The sequence below is a fragment of the Scleropages formosus genome, chromosome 10 (assembly GCF_900964775.1).
Source record: "Scleropages formosus chromosome 10, fSclFor1.1, whole genome shotgun sequence".
In the NCBI taxonomy this organism is placed as follows: domain Eukaryota; kingdom Metazoa; phylum Chordata; class Actinopteri; order Osteoglossiformes; family Osteoglossidae; genus Scleropages; species Scleropages formosus.
Window position 1 is genome coordinate 4,529,851 of NC_041815.1, and position 18,064 is coordinate 4,547,914.

The following is an 18,064-nucleotide window of genomic DNA, read 5'->3' on the forward strand; positions in this document are numbered from 1 at the left end:
ATGAAAGTGAGATCTGCAGGAAAGTTTTACTATGGGACAGCCGCAAGGCTCAGCAGTGCAGGCTCATTCCTAAACTTGTAGCCTGTTTCTCGCGGTCTCCTTTTTACAGACGATGACCTCCTGTTTCACCGGTTCTGTTATTCAGGCTGCGCGTGTCAGTGCTTTGCGACTAATTACGTCCAGAGGGTATTATTGTTCCAAATGATTGAAATTTTGAAAGGCAGCTAATTATGTCAGCGGCGATTTGGAAGAGTTGTTATGAAGAAAACCACGGAGATTACCTGAAGGGGGAGAAGCGGCCTCCTCCTGTCACGGTGCTTGCGTTTTAATTTAGTGTTGTTTTTCTGCCGGCAGCTATAAACATGCACATAATAAATAAGCGGCGATAAAGCTGCACATGCTGTGACCTTGAGCTGACCAGTAGATGTGTGAACAGAGCCAGGTGCTAGAGGGTTTGCTTGACCCCACCATGTGCAGCATGGCACAATTCAGGAGAAATGCCCTGGAAGGTTGAGTTTGAGTATTCATGTTCCCTACGCTGGCTGCACCTCTTTAATTGACTTTGCTATGCCTTATCTGGCTTCTGGCTGCACTTCCAGGCCTCTGATGATTGCTTTGCTGATCTCTCAGAGGTTGCGAAGCCATTGTAATTTCCTGGTGAAGTCCTCGTGCGAGAGGCTGTAGAGTGTTTGGGTGCCATGCGTTGTGTGTCTATAGAACACATCGGTAGCCCATCTACTCTTCCAGTGAGCCATGACAGGTGGGTGTTAGGTGGAGTTGACTTGGTTGTGGGCATGGCTGACTGGGTGGGAAATAGAGCACATCTCAAGTATTCTGTACATCTCCAGCTGCTCCTTCTTATGGCATTGACCCAACACAATGCAATAATCATACCCATTTATTAACATATCCATGCATACAATATATCAGATGGATGAAGGTGAATATGAAATATTGTACAGTGGCTAATATGACAGCTATCGTTGGTCACTGCTGGTTATGCATAGACAGGATACGGAACATAAGAAGCGAAAGGGAACAAGCTGGGTATTTGTTCCCAGAGAGCTATTAAAATGAATATGGTGATGTTGCTGCCCCTGGGCTCTGGCAGGCCTGCTGATTATGGGCACAGACATGTAACATTTACCCCTTTTTGCTGTCTTCTGTTGGGCTAACTTTAAAAGCAACCAACCACTGGATTTGACCTAGTTTGGAAGTAAGGCTCACAAATTAGTGTCACCGATCAGATAAGAACTTGTGAATTATTCATTGTGTGTGTTTTTTTTTTTTTTTTTTTTAAATTATGAATCATCTTGGATTGCCAGCAATAATGACTAGGAGATGAAAAATAATTAATAATATACTCTGTTGCTGACCTTACATTTCCTGTGAAAAAAGCCTCGCATTGATGGTAATGACCTAATTGAAGTTTGTATCTGGACTGAAGGTTAGGCTGTGTGCAGCGTTGTGCGTCAAGTGGAGGATTATATGAGGGAATCGTACAGTCCACAGGGAGAGCTGTACAATCGCACTGCAGCCAGTGAGAATTGGTGGGCGGAGGACTGTGAAATGCAGAAACGCTCTCTGATGGCAAGCGTGTAGGCTAGTGTCTGACGGAATGTCTGTGGAGAGCACAAGGGCTTATGGGTAGCCTGTCGAGATGTAGAGGTGGGGAAAAAAGTGGTGGCGACAGGTAGCGCAACGGCAACGGAGAATGTGCTGTGACCTGAAGGTTGCCTGTTCGCATCCGGGGAGGGGCTCATGTACGGTCCTCATGAACAAGGTAGCACCTCTGATGTAAAGTGTGTTTTGGCAGCATTTCGCGTCGTAGCTTCAGAACGGGACTTAGTCAGATTCCTGCAGGAGCTGCTTTGCTGAATGTCCTGTTGTACCAATAGGTAAATATTGTGCAATCTTAAGCTTCATAAGTGTACTGGGCAGAAGTGTAATATACTGACAGCAGCACTTATGCTGGGCCCTGGTTGCTGAGACACGCAACACTGTCTCAGCCGTTGTCATGGCGACCTTAAGATCTCAGTTCTTGCAGCTGGCTGCTTATGTTCATTCGCCAAGAGGCGTTATCCGGGGTGACTTACGTGACTGTAAGGAAATGGCGTGAGGATGCAAACAAATGTTTGTGTGCCGCAGCCCAGCAACAAATTACCAACAAGCTGTCACTTGTACTGTGGAAGAAAGTACACTGTAAAGTACCATAGTACAGTTTTTCAGCACCGAGCCAGCGCCGGTCTGTCTCCTCATATCAGCACTTTCCATGTATGTGAAGGACCTCCTGTTATTATAAAGATCACAGCTCCAGCAACTGTGATGTTGGATGGTCCGTGGTGGTAGGAGATATTCCTGCATGTGCCCTGCGGACAGCAGTCTTCTGCAAACATCTTATGATGATGAAAGATACTCACTTCCAAGCAAGGTCCTTTGACTCTGTATTATACCTCTGAAGACTTGTGGTGGCTGGGTGCCCTGTGGAAACTCTAGTTCTCTTTGCACAGACATGTTCTTACAGCTCCACTTTCATAGACCTCAAAAATTACATGTTTTTTAATCTAGTCAAAAGGAAAAAAAATACGATCAGATGTTTCATTTAAACTTTTGAACTTCGTACTCCAACTGTCCGTACCCCGGTATTACCCAGAGCTTGTCGGACCCAACAAATCCCTCATATTAAACATGTTTTTGGTGTTAAAGCAACAGATGTAAGCCTTGCCGAGACATTCCCGGAATTTTGCTTGTCGCTCTTGAGCCAGTGACCAGACTCCGGTGGGGTTTTTAATTAAGCCCATGTGAGGCTGTACTTGTGCCTCTTGCGAGTTGAGTTAGACGCATGGGCAGCGGTGAACTTGCGGACAGCAGACTTCCCCAAGGTAAAGGTCTTTGTTAAGAAACCTGATGAATATAAATTACATTTGTGGTCCATTTAAAACAGGAAGAAAAAGGTGGGCAGAAGTTGAGATAAGGTGACCTGAAACACACACACATTGGCTGAGACCACTTGTCCAAAGTGGGTTCGCGATGAACCGGAGCCTAACCCGCCAACACAGGGTGTAAGGTTGGAGGGGGAGGCGACACACCCAGGACGGGACACCAGTCCATCACAAGGCACCCCAAGCGGGGCTCGAACCCCAGACCCACCAGAGAGCAGGACTCAGCCAAGCCTGCTGCACCACTACGCCCCCCCACCCAAATGTATGTTAGTTTAAAAAACAAAAAAAAACAAAAAAAGAATCTTGGGTATAATCAGAGTATCTTCACCCAATTCCTCCATTCCTCTACCTCAGTCCTCATACTCACTACCCCACACATAATTCTCGTCCATCCGTCCATTAGATGGCGTTCATTAACTGGTTGAATTGGCGAAGACTTGGCGCCTGCAAAGTTCAACCACTTGTCCAGCTGTAATCGTAACTACGGTGTGGTTCTGCCTCCTGCCAGATCCCGTTATGCAGTCTGAGGACACTTTGCATGTTTGTATGTGTAAATGTTATGTGCGCTACCTGATTATGGGGCCAGTGCAGGTTGGCGCAGTTTACATTTATTCATTACATTATTCATCTACAGTTATTCATTTAGCAGATGCTTTTTTTTCCAAAGCGACGTACATCTCAGAGAAAATACAATTTGTGCAGCATCTTAGGAGATCGAGAGGCATAGTTGCAGACACGTGATTCTTCGGTAAACCTAGTTTCTTTCTTTCCCCTTTATGCATCGATGTTCATAGCATGAGTAGGTGCATAAAACTCAGGATAGACAATTCCTGATCACCTTCCTACATCCATCCATCCATCCATCCATCCATCTTCTGTCCCGCTTGTCCTAGGACAAGGACCTTCCTACAATTTTCTTTTTTTTTATTTAAAAAGGTGCACATACATTTACATACAATACAAGAGTAGCAGCTGTGTAAAGGCTTATCTGGGATGATCATAAAGTCACGGTACATGAGCATTTACACCATACGTGAGCTTGAGAGATCATGGGCGAAGTGAGTCCGGAAAAGGTGAGTTTTCAGACCCTTCTTGAATGTAGACAGAGTAGAGAGAGTTTCAGCAGTTCAGTTCGGAGCTGTCTCAGTGCGCCTTCTAGCTAATGAGGATCCAGCAGTGCCTTTGTTATGTACTTTTTCCCCGCTGACTTCCCTCTTTCCGTACAGCATGCAGGCATCCCCGCAATGATCGCACCCGTAGTGGACATCTTGGCATCCACCCTGATGTGTTGCACTGTGCAAGAAAGTACTTAAATTTCAACGAGGCGATACTTTATTGTCCCCAGGCCACGTATCTTTTTAACTTTTTTACTGAGCAGAAGGAAAATGTTATCAGATGACCAAGTTTCTCATAAAACTTACTGTGTTGATTTTTTTTTTTGTAGTCCGGCATCCTAGAGAGAGCTTATCAGGGCCGGCAACACCAACGTGTCTTGGAGTTTTTAGTGTTCAGATGACGCTGGCATCATCACGGTCTACTGCCCGGCATGACATCCTTGAACTTTTTACCAGCAGTTGATGAGATTTGTGTGCTGCGATACTTTATGAATTTTCCTCAGCTGTTTTCCTGGAAGCCCTTGTCGTTTGTGTTCAGTTACTTTGTTATTCTGTTCCAAATGGAAGGCTCATGTTGGTAAACTAGAAAAGTTAGACCGGGTGCTTTGGGAGCTCTGGAAAGAGATGGGACTCTCTGGTTCATAGACTGAAGCCAGAATCTGAGGCCCAAAGCCACCTGTTTTTCTGACTGTTCAGTTAACTTGGACAAATTTACATCTATAGTGCTCAGCCGTCAGCCTCAGGGATAAAAAGGGCAGCATATTTACATTTATGCTACATTTACTCATTCAGTGTTAATTGTTCATACAATTTTTATCCATTTGTATAGTCGTGCAATGTTTTACTGGAGCAGTTCAGGGAGAGTACCTTGCTTAAGGGTGCTACAGCAGGAGGTGGGTTTGAATCATGGGAAATGCGGTGGTTCTAACCACTTTGCTATTTGCATCTGTGAATGGTTGTAGATTATTGTTTTTATTATTGTTGTAGATCAGTCTTGAAGAGGCACTACTGGCTGTTGCAGTCAAATTAGGGTTCATTAGAAAGTTCTATATGAACCTTCTTGGTTTTGTAAGGTGGGGTTGTGAAATCATCAGTTTTCTATGGAGTCAGCAGATGTTTCTGCTTCTCGCATGCTTTTTACACGTATTTATTTAGAAACAGACGCCTTGTCACAAATGTGAAGCATACCAAAACCATCTTACTGTGTGTGATTCAGAAGCATTGTGGGAAGAGCAGGTATTCCTCACCCAGAATGATCTCCTCGACGAATATCAGTCTGGATTCAAAGTTGGACATTCTACCGAGACAGCTCTCCTGGCAGTGTCAGATGCTCTCTAGTTGGCTAGAGCGGCCTCCCTCTCCTCGGTCCTCATCCTCCTTGACCTGTCTGCAACATTCCACACTGTCAACCACCAAATTCTACTTTCCTCTCTTGGACAGCTCAGCATCGAAGGAACTGCACTGAAATGGTTTGATTCCTGCCCATCAGACATTCTACCAAGTGGTCTGGAGGGGCTCCCGATCATCCCCTCAGCCTCTCTCAACTGGTGTCCCACAGGGCTCGGTACTGGGCCCCCGACTCTTCTCAGTCTATACCTTCTCCATCAGCCCTGTCATCACCTCCCATAGGTTCTCCTATCACTGCTACACTCATGATGCTCAGCTCTTCCTCTCCTTTCCACCTGGAGCTACACACATTCCCTCAAGCATTTCTTCCTGCCTATCAGACTGTTGAATAGCAGATGAATCTTTAGTCAGCTAGTCCTGCGATGTACATTGGTTCATATGGTGGAAAGTAACAAATTAACTGTACTTTAGAATCACATGTCTTCATCTAAGTCTATTTCTGTTGATGTAATGCACTCATTGTATTTTTCTGTGAGATGTACTGTATGTCGTCGTAGAGAAATGCGACTGCTAAATGAATAAATATAAATGTATTTAAGTATTCTCTTTCTCCAGAGGCAGCAATGTGTGCTTCTGTACAGCTCAAAATCTTGTGCCTGACAGCTGTGTTTTATGCATGTTGGCCTCAAAATCACCCCAGAGAGGATCAGACCAGAGAACATTGATGTGGCAGTGCAGAACACAGGATGACCTGTGTAGACACACTGAATGTAATTGCTTTTTTGGCAGTGAAAGAGGAATGAAAGTTTTGATCTCTCTGGATCATCACTACTCATTTCATAAGAAGTTTCTTCTATTGTTTGTTCCACGTACTTGACTTGGTTTGCTTGTTAAAATTATTTCCGGTTAACTCTGATCTCCATCTTGTGCTCTTGAGCTTCTGTTGTCTGAAATTTTATATACTGAAAAGATGGTGTGCTGTTTTGCAAAAAAAAAATAGTTGTTTAAACACTTTTTTTTTTTTTATTGCTGACAGAAAAAGATGAGCCGCTTTGTCATCATGAAGTATATTTGTGATGAATTTTTTTTTTTTTTTTATATTTAAGTATTCATTGATTTCTCCATATGATCTTTGTTGTTTTTTTTTTACTTTCATATGTAGTGTCTCTTAGGAGTATGTTTTATGTTATGGTTTGCCATTTGTTTTACCTGTAACCTTTTGAACGCGCTCTGAGTCTGCCTTCAGGATAGAGTGCAATATAAGAATAAATGGTATTGTATGAGATTCCTCGCCACTTTTTTTTTTTTTTTTTTTTTTTTTGATCCTATCTCAATCTCTTGCCCTTTTTGTGCAACTTCTCCAGAGCACCTTCAAGTTCAAATCTGAAAGCGACCTCCATCTTGCTGAGCACCACAAGCAGGTTCTGTATGACGGCAAGCTGGCGAGCAGCATCTCCTTCACCTACAATGCGAAGGCCACTGATGCTCAGCTCTGCTTGGAGTCCTCACCGAAAGAGAACCCCTCCATTTTTGTGCACTCACCTCATGCCCTCATGCTGCAGGTCAGTGTCATCAGATGACCTCCAGGCACAATGCTTGACACAAAAGGCAGGACCAAGTAACGAGATTGTCCTCATTATGCTGGATGTTGTATATGAGGCTTTGTTTAGCCAGTGACTGGCAGTGAGATGCTATCCTCAGGGTTCTGTCTCTGGGTGAATCATGAGCAGAAGTTTCCTGTCACTCATCTCACAGGACGTGAAGGCTATCGTCACGCACTCCATCCACAGTGCCATCCACTCCATTGGTGGTATCCAAGTCCTCTTCCCGCTGTTCGCACAACTCGACTATCGCCAGCAGAATGACAGCCAGGTGGAGACAGCTGTGTGGTGAGTGGATTTTGTCGCTGCAAAAATGTAATTTGTTTTGTAAAAAAAAAAACTTTGATGAAAAAACTTTTTTTCATCCACATTGTGCAGTTCAGTTCTCAGTGTGTTCCTTTATCTTTTCTTTTTCTGTTGAAATGTACAGTATAGATGTTCAGACAAATACTGTGCAGTTCAGCCAGCCTTTTATCGGTGAAACATCGAACTTCTCAGACTTTAGAGACTGTTTCAGTGTGTCTCTAGAAGCTGGTGCAAAAGAGTGTTTAATTATGGCAACTGGGAAAGGGTTCAAGGTCCCTGTGGGTTCTTCCACAGTTTAAGCTTCATCTGGAGAGGAGGAGGAAGAAGGCATGAAGCTCTCTGAAATGTGTTGCACAGCTTTTTTTTTTTTTTTTTGATTTCACAATGTTAAGCAGGAGATTTGGGCAAACTGGATTATGTTTTCCAGGGGTCTGAAATACATGTTGACCGGGCCATTTTTCTTGTTCACTGTATGTCTTCACAACTTTGGAAAGTGCTTAATTTTTCCATGTTTTTGGCAATACTGCGCTTTTGTATTTCTACTTTTTCGCCTTAATTGCCTAATTTACTCATTCCACTTGGGATGACAAGCAGCAGAGCTGGAGACAAGTAGTAAATGCTTTTAACCTGTCGTATTAGTGGTGAGTTCACTCATCAGTCATCTTTATGTACAGCGATTTTACATGAGGCACGGTCACAAATTCATTTACGCAGCCTGATACGTAGTGAGTCGACTGTCTTCTGTGGTACAAAACGACTTTCTCCCTGGTGTTTCAGCTTGGAACGTGGTGTTACCAGTACTCGCCTACTGCCACCGGGGATTGACTTCGGAGTGCGTGTGGAAATTAATTTTGGTTTGTTTTGCAGCGCCACACTCCTTGCTTTCCTAGTTGAGCTGCTGAAGAGCTCTGTGGCCATGCAGGAGCAGATGCTGGGTGGGAAGGGCTTTCTGGTGATCGGCTACCTCCTGGAGAAGGTACCTGGCTCAGCTCCTTTATGATTTTTGCATATCATCCCTTCAGCCTTGTGTTCTGAATGATTCGGTCCAAAAGGCACTGCCCAAGCTCATTAAAAAAAAACTTTTTAACTTTTTTAAGCCAAAGCAATGAAAAAAAAACATTTGTCTCGGCATTGAATTTTCTTCAAGGCGTTCAAACTGAAACTTTTATGGCAATTGTTCAAATTGCTACAAAATGTTTTCCTTCCTATTTCTCCAGAAAATTATTTCATATAAAAAATGTTGGCATTATTTCCACGTTAAAACCGTTAGCTATGGCTTACTCTGCCTTGCATTGGTCATCAAAGAAATAAGAGGAAAGGCAGAGGGGGAAAAAGCAGTTTTCATGATGAACTAGACAGGAACCAGACCTTGCATGTGCACTTAACACTTCTCTCTGGTGCTCAAGGTCTGTTGACCAAGGATGTGTTTCGCTTCAGCACTTGGAACTGCTGCTGCTGCTTCTTCACTCTTTAACACTGAGTCTAAAGGCCTCGCTCCATGTCGAACCTGTCCCTCTTTGTCACCTCATGATCAGAGTTATGATGTGCTATTTATCAGGGGATTGATGAGATGATGAAATCAGTTTACTTTGTGGTTTCTAACATACTGCAAGGGCCCATCCTATATACCATCTTGGCTTACCTATTTGTAGTTATAGAAATTGTGGCCAAAAGGTCATCAGCCCCAAGCAGGCTCTCCCTTTATAAGCTACAGTGCTGTGAAAAAGTATGTGCACCCCTCCTGATTTCTTCTGTTTTTGTGTATATCTCATAATAAATAGTTTTAGATCTTCAAACGAAATACAACATAAAACAAAGGCGACCTGAGTAAACACAGAATACAGTTTTGAATTTTTATTTTTTTAGGCCTGTCACCCATGTGAAAAACTGATTGCCCCCTTAAGCTTAAAATCTGGTTGTGCCACCTTTAGCAGCAATAAGTGCGCTCAAAAGCTTCCAATAAGTGGAGATCAGTCTTTCACAGCACTGCGGTGGAATTTTGGCCCACTCTGTTTTCCAGAGCTACTTTAGTTCAGCCACATTGGAGGGTTTTTGAGCATGAACTGCCCGTTTAAGGTCCTGCCGCAGCATCTCAGTTGGGTTCCAGTCGGGGCTTTGACTAGGCCACTCCAAAACTTTAATTTTGCTTTTTTTTGAGCCATTCAGAGGTGGACTTACTCCTATTCTTTGAATCATTGTCTTGCTGCGTTATCCAGTTATGCTCGACTTTCAACTTAGGGACTGAAGACCAGACATTCTCCTTTAGGATGTTCTGGTAGAGAGCACAATTAATATTTCTCTCGATTTTTGCAAGTTGCCCAGGCCCTGAAGCAGCAAAGCATCCCCACACCATCACACTGCTGCCACCATGCTTGACCATAGGTATGATGTTCTTTTTGTGGAAATCAGTGTTTGGTTTACGCCAGATGTAACGGGACCCCTGTCTTCCAAACAGTTTCACTTTCGACTCATCAGAACAGTCCACAGAACATTCTCCCAAAAGCTTTGAGGATCATCAAGGTCTGTTTTGGCCAAATTCAGATGAGCCTTAATGTTCTTCTGGGTTAACAGTGGTTTTCGCCTCGCCACTCTTCCATGGATGCCATTTTTGCCCAGAGTCTTTCTGATAGTGGAGTCATGAACAGTGACCTTTACTGATGCAAGAGAGGCCTGTAATTCCTTCGATGTTGTCCTTGGCTCTTTTGTGACTTCCTGGATGAGTCATCATTGTGCTCTTAGTGGAATTTTGGAAGGTCGGCCACTTCTGGGAAGGGCCGCTCCTGTGCCGTTTTTTTTCTCCATTTGGAGATAATGGCTCTCAAAGAACTGTGGTTCTTTGGAGTCCCAGAGCCTTTGAAATAGCTTTGTAACCCTTCCCAGACTGATGTATTTCAATCACCTTCTTCCTCACCATTTCTGGAATATCTTTCAACTTTGGCATAGTGTGTTACTCGGTAATTTAGTATGAGACACAAACAAAAATAGAAGAAATCAGGATGGGGGATCATACTTTTTCACAGCACTGTACATACCAAGTTCTTCTTATGGATTAACTGATATCCTCTGTTCCTAGTCATCAAGGATACACATAACCCAGGCAGTCCTGGAGCAGTTCCTCTCCTTTGCCAAATATTTGGATGGCCTGACCCATGGAGCACCCCTGCTCAAACAGCTGTGTGACCACATCTTGTTCAATGCAGCCATCTGGATTCACACACCAACCAAGGTGAGTTTACCAAGGCTTCACAAATTTCAAATGTGCTCTACATTTAAATTTACTCATTTAGCTGGTGCTTCTCTGTAAAGTGACTTACAGCATTCAGGTACTTACATAGTATATTAATACAGTACACCTATTTATACAGCTGGGTAATTTTACTGGAATAATGTAGGGTAAGCACCTTGCTCAAGGGTACTACAGCCATAGGTGGGAATCAAACCTGAAACTTTTGGGTCCAAAGGCAGCAGCTCTAACCACTATGCTACCAGCTGTCATGTCTCTAGGAGCACATGTGGCACAGCAGACATGTGCCAGTGTATCCCACTTTTTTCCAAATGACACTGATCAAGGTCATAGAGCTATTATTTAAACTGCAGTGATTCAGTGTCGAGGGGGTGCGGTGGCGCAGTGGGTTGGACCGCAGTCCTGCTCTCCGGTGGGTCTGGGGTTCAAGTCCTGCTTGGGGTGCCTTGCGGCGGACTGGCGTCCCGTCCTGGGTGTGTTCCCCTTCCCCCTCCGGCCTTGCGCCCTGTGTTGCCGGGTAGGCTCCGGTTCCCCGTGACCCCGTAAGGGACAAGCGGTTCTGAAAATGTGTGTGTGTGTGTGTGTGATTCAGTGTCCACGGATATTTTGGTGATTTTGTGTTGGGGCATCAATTTCCTGTCTCCAGCTCCATTCAAATTGCGCAGTAACAGAAGCTGCTGAAGGTGCCTTTGTAGAATGATATTCTTTAGGTTCACTTGGTTATTAAAGGCTTCAATAGCTTGGGCCAGACTTGGTGAGACAACATAACTCCAATCTCTGCAAAGGCCCATTGGAAGAGCAGTTTCTCACAGCGAATTAATGGGTATTCACTAGCTCACTTGAAAAATTTCCTCAGCATTCTTCCTCAGTGCATGTCACCGTATTAGTTTAAGCGCAGAGAAGTTTTCTTAAATTTTGGCCCACTTCATAACAACCTGTGAAAGGAAGATGAGGCGTATCAGCGGAGATGGGTTTGCACAGAGCACACGCTGGCCGCTTTGGAAGTGGGACACTTCATGAATAATTAAAGAGGGTGCTAAAATAAATGAGGAAAGTCTCGAGTTGAGCGTGACATCTCTTAGAAAGTGATAGTGACATGAGAGACAAGTAATAAAGACGATCGCTGCATTGGTAATGTAAGAATTGGGGATATGCTGCACGTTCCATAATGAGTTTGTCCAGAAATGAGTGGGTCCTCCTGGATTTTTCCAATAATGTAGTAGTTAAGGGCCTTGTAACTGAAAGTTTCCATTTCAAATGCCAAAGTAGGTTCTGCTTTACTACCCTTGACCATGTTTCTTACCCTGAATTGCTTCAAAACATCCAGCTGCAAAATCTGGCGAGTTGTACGGTTGGGGGAAAGCATCAGCTGAATAATGGAATGAATGATAATGATAATTAGTGATAATTGAGTATTTTGGATCCATATGGGACAAAGATTTTGCTGTTCAGAAGCATTTCCGTTTACCAAATTTTGTTGCTGAAATGTGTAAAATCCCTCTAGGTCCAGCTGTCGCTGTACACCTACCTCTCAGCGGAGTTCATCGGTACAGCTACTATTTACAGCACCATCCGGCGTGTGGGCACCGTGCTGCAGCTTATGCACACCCTCAAGTACTACTACTGGGCCATAAATCCACAGGAGAGCAGCGGCATCACTCCTAAAGGCCTGGGTGAGTGCGTGCATCGGTCAGGCTGGGGCAGACGTTGCGGTGAAACATAATCTCAGAGACGTATGCTGTGTCTCATATAACCGGTCATATATAACAGAGAATCATGTGGTCATAGAATTTAAAAAGAGCCCACACTGGCATGGTGTGGCACTGTTGCATGGCTAGTTTTAAATATAGTAGAAATTTAGAATGGGGGGTGCTACGGCGCAGTGGGTTTGGCCGGGTCCTGCTCTCTGGTGGGTCTGGGGTTCGAGTCCTGCTTGGGGTGCCTTGCGGCGGACTGGCGTCCCGCCCTGGGTGCATCTCTCCCGGCCCTGCAAGGAGAGAGATACACCAAGCATTGCCGGGTTAGGCTCTGGCTCACCGCGACTCCACTCAGGACAAGCGGTTTCAGACTGTGTGTGTGTGAGAAATTAGAGCTTAGTTGGCTGCATTTAAGAAAGCAGACTGTACTAGGTAAACTATTGTTCCTGAAAGGTTATGCTCCCTTGGTCCTTCCCCTTTGCTTTTTGTGTGTTTCGGTCTTTGCAGCTCTGTGTCTCAGCTGCCGCAGAGCTAGAGGGTTGAAAGAGGAGAGCTGGAGTGCTGAGATAGGGGCAAAATGGGTTAAAAAGGGGCAAAAAGTGCCTTCCTTCTCTCACTACATGCTTGGCAAGGCATTGTAAACTGTAGGAGTGGGATATCTCTGATGAATTGCCCTTTTATCCAATCATTGCCTTTGTACACACTGCTAATGATTTCTCATAATCAAAATTTCATAGCATGTAAACACTGGTCATTAATTACCTGAAAATGCTTTTTTTCTCATGTGTTTGAGAGCAGAGTTTCTCTATAAAACGGTTTGTCTTTCGTGAGAAACAGGGTGTGAAGGCTTTGGAGCTGTTGTTGCAGCCACGGTCTGTGCGCAATGGTTTATTCGTATTTATTATTATTGATCATACATTTCTAGTTATTTACACTTTTATATAGCTTTTAGATAAAATTATGCAGATGATCAATTTGAATGCTTAGAGTAAACAATTCCTTCACAGTTTGAAACATGCCAATGTGCACTGGCTGCAGCCTGGTCCATGCATGCGAAGACCTTACCAGTGAGGCAGCTATGGGCAGTGTCCATGAGGCTGGACGATAACTGTCCCTTGGGCTCACCCCCCCTCACGTTCAAAAAAGTTTCAAAGTACCTGAAATAACACACACACACTGAAACCGCTTGTCCCAAATGGGGTCGCGGCAAGTCAGGGCCTAACCCGGCAACACAGGGGATAGGGGACACACCCAGGACGGGACGCCAGTCCATTGCAAGGCACCCCAAGCGGGACTCGAACCCTAGACCCACCAGAGAACAAGGATAGGCCAAACCCGTTGCGCCACCGCACCCCCGCCTGAACTGACATTCACATGTAATAGAAGTGTTTAAATGGTAACCTGGCCCCTTGTGTCTTTTGTCCATTCATTTCATTTCAGTTCCTTTCCCAAGGATTTTTTTTAATTGTGTTGTTAATTGCTGACAGCCTCATGAAATATGAGCTGAGGTACAGAGAACCTGGGTGCTTAGGGTAAAATTGCCCTCCTTTCTGTGTGTGTGGAGAAGAAAAACTTTGTATTTATTAAAATGTGATGTCGGCACAGAGCAGGCCGACGCTCAGACTGCCTGTATTTGTATTTATGTGTTAATAAGCTGGTGTACTGTGTCTTTTCTCTGTACTCTCCTCACCCATCTCCTGATGCACTGCAGGCAGGGTGAAAGATGAGGACTGTTTATTTATGAACTTGTGAATTAATGTGGTTTCTGAAATACAGTAGAAGTACTGGGAACCCTGATTTCATCTTGCAGCTGAGTCTGTCTTCATTGCACTGGGCTGTCCGACCTGTCATGGGTCCTGTGAGGGTGGTTGAGGGGGGCCTCAGGAAGGGCAATAACATGGGAAATAGTTGTATTTATACAGTATGTGGATGATGAGTGTGAGATATGGGCAGCTGATAGCATAATGGTTAGAGCTGCTGCCTTTGAACCTAAAGGTTGCAGGTTTGAATCCCACCTCCAGCTGTAGTACCCTTGAATCTTACCCTGAATTGCTCCACTAAAATTACCCAGCTGTATAAATGGGTGAATAATTGTAAGTAGCTTAACACTAAGTTGCTTTGGAGAAGAGCATTAGCTGAATGAATAAATGTGTGGTGGAGTCCTCATACAAGTAGATACCTAATGTGTCAAGACATGCTCTCTCCCTTGAAACCCTTCCAGCCAGCAACCTTACTTGTAAAGATGTAGTGCTGACTGTTTTCAATCATTTTTCAGTATACATTATGTAGGATACATAGTGTATGCATGGGGGTTTAGAGCACTCATCTGAACTTATGACCCTCGTAGGGTTAGATTTATATTTAAAACATAAACACTTACAAAGAAATTCATACTCAGACATGCTTTTGATACAGTGACAGTGGTGACCAACATGAGCTTCGATCTCCACTGTGGTAGTATCTCCCCTGACAAAATATTCACTTTTTCTCTTTACATCAAGAGACATGGTTGCTTGTTGTGGATAATTTAGGGGGAAAGGTGTTTGATACAAAGAGGTATTTTGGGCTGATCAAGAAGAAATGTTCTTCAATCCCCACTTCTCGTGTTAAACTGGGTATAATGTCTGCTTTCTTTTTCCATGTATTATTCTGTTACTTCGTGATTCGTTGGAATGGCTGTGATCCCTAATACCGTTTCTCATTAATACGATTCGTTACTTCCGGTTTTTACAAGATAGTCTTCCAGAGAATATACTCTGATCAGTGAATGGTTAAATTTAACTTATTCTTTTGTTTTGGCACTTTTTGCCGGAAAGAAAAGTACATTTTTTGTTGCCCGTGTCTGAGCTTGTTTTCTCTTATGTGAAAGTTTGTACTTTGGGGCTCCGGAGGGTATTTCTCACGGCACGGCTAGTTTATCCTCAGGGATTTTTGTTGGTAAGAGTACAGATCCAACTATTGCACGTGCTCTAGAATTTTTCTGCTCTTTTTTCCTATGGGTTAATTTAGGAGAACTTGACCTAATTCGCTTCTACATGAATTATTTGGGGGTACTTCTGTGGATTTATAATGTATTTTTCTCTCTCTCTTCTGCTCTCTGGTTCAGGATGTTAGGTATAGGAAGAATGATGTGTTATTTATAAGTCTCTTGCTCATATGGGGGGTAGCTGATGGTGTAGTGATTAGAGATGTTATCTTTGGATCCAAAGGTTGCTGGTTTGAATCCTCCCTGCTACAGTAGTACCCTGCAGTACCCTTGAGCAAGATACTTACCCTGAATTGCTCCAGAAAAAGAAACCCAGCTTTATGAATGAGTAAATTGCATAGGAAGATTAACACTTAAAGTTGCTTTGAAGAAAAGCATCAACTAAATGAATTAAATGTAAATGTGTACTACAGGAGGGAATGAAGAGTAAACCAATACTCAGGTTAAGATTTCTTAACAACTGCACTACTCAGTGACTTGAGTCTTTGGCATAGATATACTGTAGGGTATATTGTTTAAAGCACAGGGTGCTTGGTTAAGGAAGGAACTTTATATATATTATAGAGCTAAGAATAGCTTTTTTAAAGGGCATATGATTTAGGGATCAGCGTAGAGAGTGTTCAGACAGGAAAGGAAGTTCCAAGATGTTGGAAACACTCCTTTCATGTTCTGCTCCATGTTGACATCCTTTCATCATGGAATTCCTGCAGATTTCTCAGCTACACATTCATACTGCGAATCTCCCATTCTGCCACAACCCAGAGGTGTTCTATTGGATTCAGATCCGGTGATCGGGAAGGTTACTGAAGAACAGTGAACTTATTGTGATGTTCATGAAACCATTTTGAGATGACTTTTGCTTTGTGCATTATCATGCTGAAAGTAGCGGTAAGAAGGTGCGTCAATTGTAGCCATAAAGGGATGCACATGGTCAACAACAATACTCAGATAGACTGAGGCATTAAAGCAATGATTTATTGGTATTAACAGTCCTGAAGTGTGCCAGGAAAACATTCCCCACACCATTATACCACCACCACCAGCCTGAACTGTTGATATAGAGCAGGTTGGGTCCATGGACTCATGTCGTTCACGCCAAATTCTGATCCGACCATTGTGTGCCTCAGCAGAAGTCGAGGTTCATCAGAACAGGCTACATTTTTCTGGTCTTCAACTGTTCAGTTTTGGTGGTGAGCCTGTGCCCACTGCAGCCTCAGCTTTCTGTTCTTGGCTCACAGGAGTGGAACCTGGTGTGGTCTTCTGCTGTTGTAGCCCATCTGCCTCAAGTTTTGACGTGTCGTGCATTCTGAGATTCTTTTCTGCTCGCTACAGGTCTAAAGAATGGTTATCCGAGTTACTGTAGCCTTTCTGTCAGCTCCAACCAGTCTGGCCATTCTCTTTTGACCTCTCTCTTCAACAAGGCGTTTCTGTCCGCAGAACTGCCGCTCAGTGGATGTTTTGTTTTACATTTACATTTATTCATTTGTCAGATGCTTTTGCCCAAAGCGACATACATCTCAGCAAAAGTACAATTTATGCATTAATTTTTCCACACCATTCTGAGTAAACTCTAGAGAAAATCCCAGGAGATCAGTAGTTATAGAAATACTCAAACCAGCCCATCTGGCACAATCAATCATGCCACGGTCAAAATCAGTGTTAGATTTTCCCCCCAATTCCGGTTTGATGTAAACATTAACTCAAGCTCCTGACTTGTATCTACGTGATTTTATGCATTGCGCTGTTGCCACATGATTGGCTGATTTAGATAGTTGCATGAATAAGCAGGTCTACAAGTGTTTGGTGAGTCTACTTAGATTATAGAGGTTAGTATACGGGTGGCATGGTGGTGCAGAACATAGTATGGATGTCTCACGATGGCCTTGCTTGTATAAATCAAGGTAGGCATTTCTGTGGTTGTTGGATTATTTTTTTTCTACAGTGTTACTGTTATGACTTCGTAGCTGGTGTTGACCGGTCACAGCATCATGGCTGCAAGTTTGAATCTCTGGATTCCTCTTGCGTTCCAGAGATATGCTGAACCGGTGGCTTTATACTGCCCTTTGCATGTGACTTTGTAAGTGCCCCATGACAGACCAACGTTCATCACAGCTGTTAATGTGTCGCCAAGTAGAGCCATCCCATAGGTATGAGGGAGGACAAGGAGGTTCCCGTTGGGAGACCCACACAGCAGAGGTCTAGTTATGAGCGAGTGGTTGGGCTGTGTAGGCGCACCCCAATGGGCTAATGTCGGTTTCCAGTGTCCCGGGGCTGGATTAGCTTGATGCCAGACTCGGTTGTGATTGCATAGTGTTGCCCTCAAACCTCTGCTCTTTTTACAGTGCCAAGCGACAGCACTCTAATCTCATGCAGCCTCACGGTCACAGAGGATCGATTTTGGACGAGAATCCTGCAGTGTAGGACTTTTGTTCTACCTCTGTACTTCCTCTCTGATAATGATTTTTTTTTAATTGATTTACTGTTTAAGTTAATTGCGATAGCTGGCAGTTTATTTTTAATGAGAGTAAAGAATGGATTAAAAATGTAAATTCTGTTTTTCATGAGGGGGGCACGGTGGCGCAGCGGGCTTGGCCGGGTCCTGCTTTCTGGCGGGTGTGGGGTTCGAGTCCCGCTTGGGGTGCCTTGCGATGGACTGGCGTCCCATCCTGGGTGTGTCCCCCCAACCTTGCGCCCAGTGTTGCTGGGCTAGGCTCCGGTTCGCCGCGCCCCGGCTTGAGACAAGCAGTTTCACTCAGTTCATTAAAGCAATATGTAATTGCTTTATTTTAATAGCCAGTTTTACAGCTCCTGTTGAAACCTGTCTTA

General features: G+C 43.9%; 1 protein-coding gene across 1 annotated transcript in view; it reads left to right on the forward strand.

Moving 5' to 3' along the window:
- Positions 1–18,064, forward strand: part of LOC108941708 (neurobeachin-like) — a 215,912-nt gene that overhangs the window by 54,539 nt on the left and 143,309 nt on the right. The window contains exons 9-13 of the mRNA XM_029255524.1: positions 6,769–6,966; positions 7,160–7,293; positions 8,179–8,287; positions 10,385–10,537; positions 12,060–12,228. Of these exons, the coding sequence (XP_029111357.1) occupies positions 6,769–6,966; positions 7,160–7,293; positions 8,179–8,287; positions 10,385–10,537; positions 12,060–12,228 (763 nt within the window). The remainder of the gene's footprint in view (positions 1–6,768; positions 6,967–7,159; positions 7,294–8,178; positions 8,288–10,384; positions 10,538–12,059; positions 12,229–18,064) is intronic.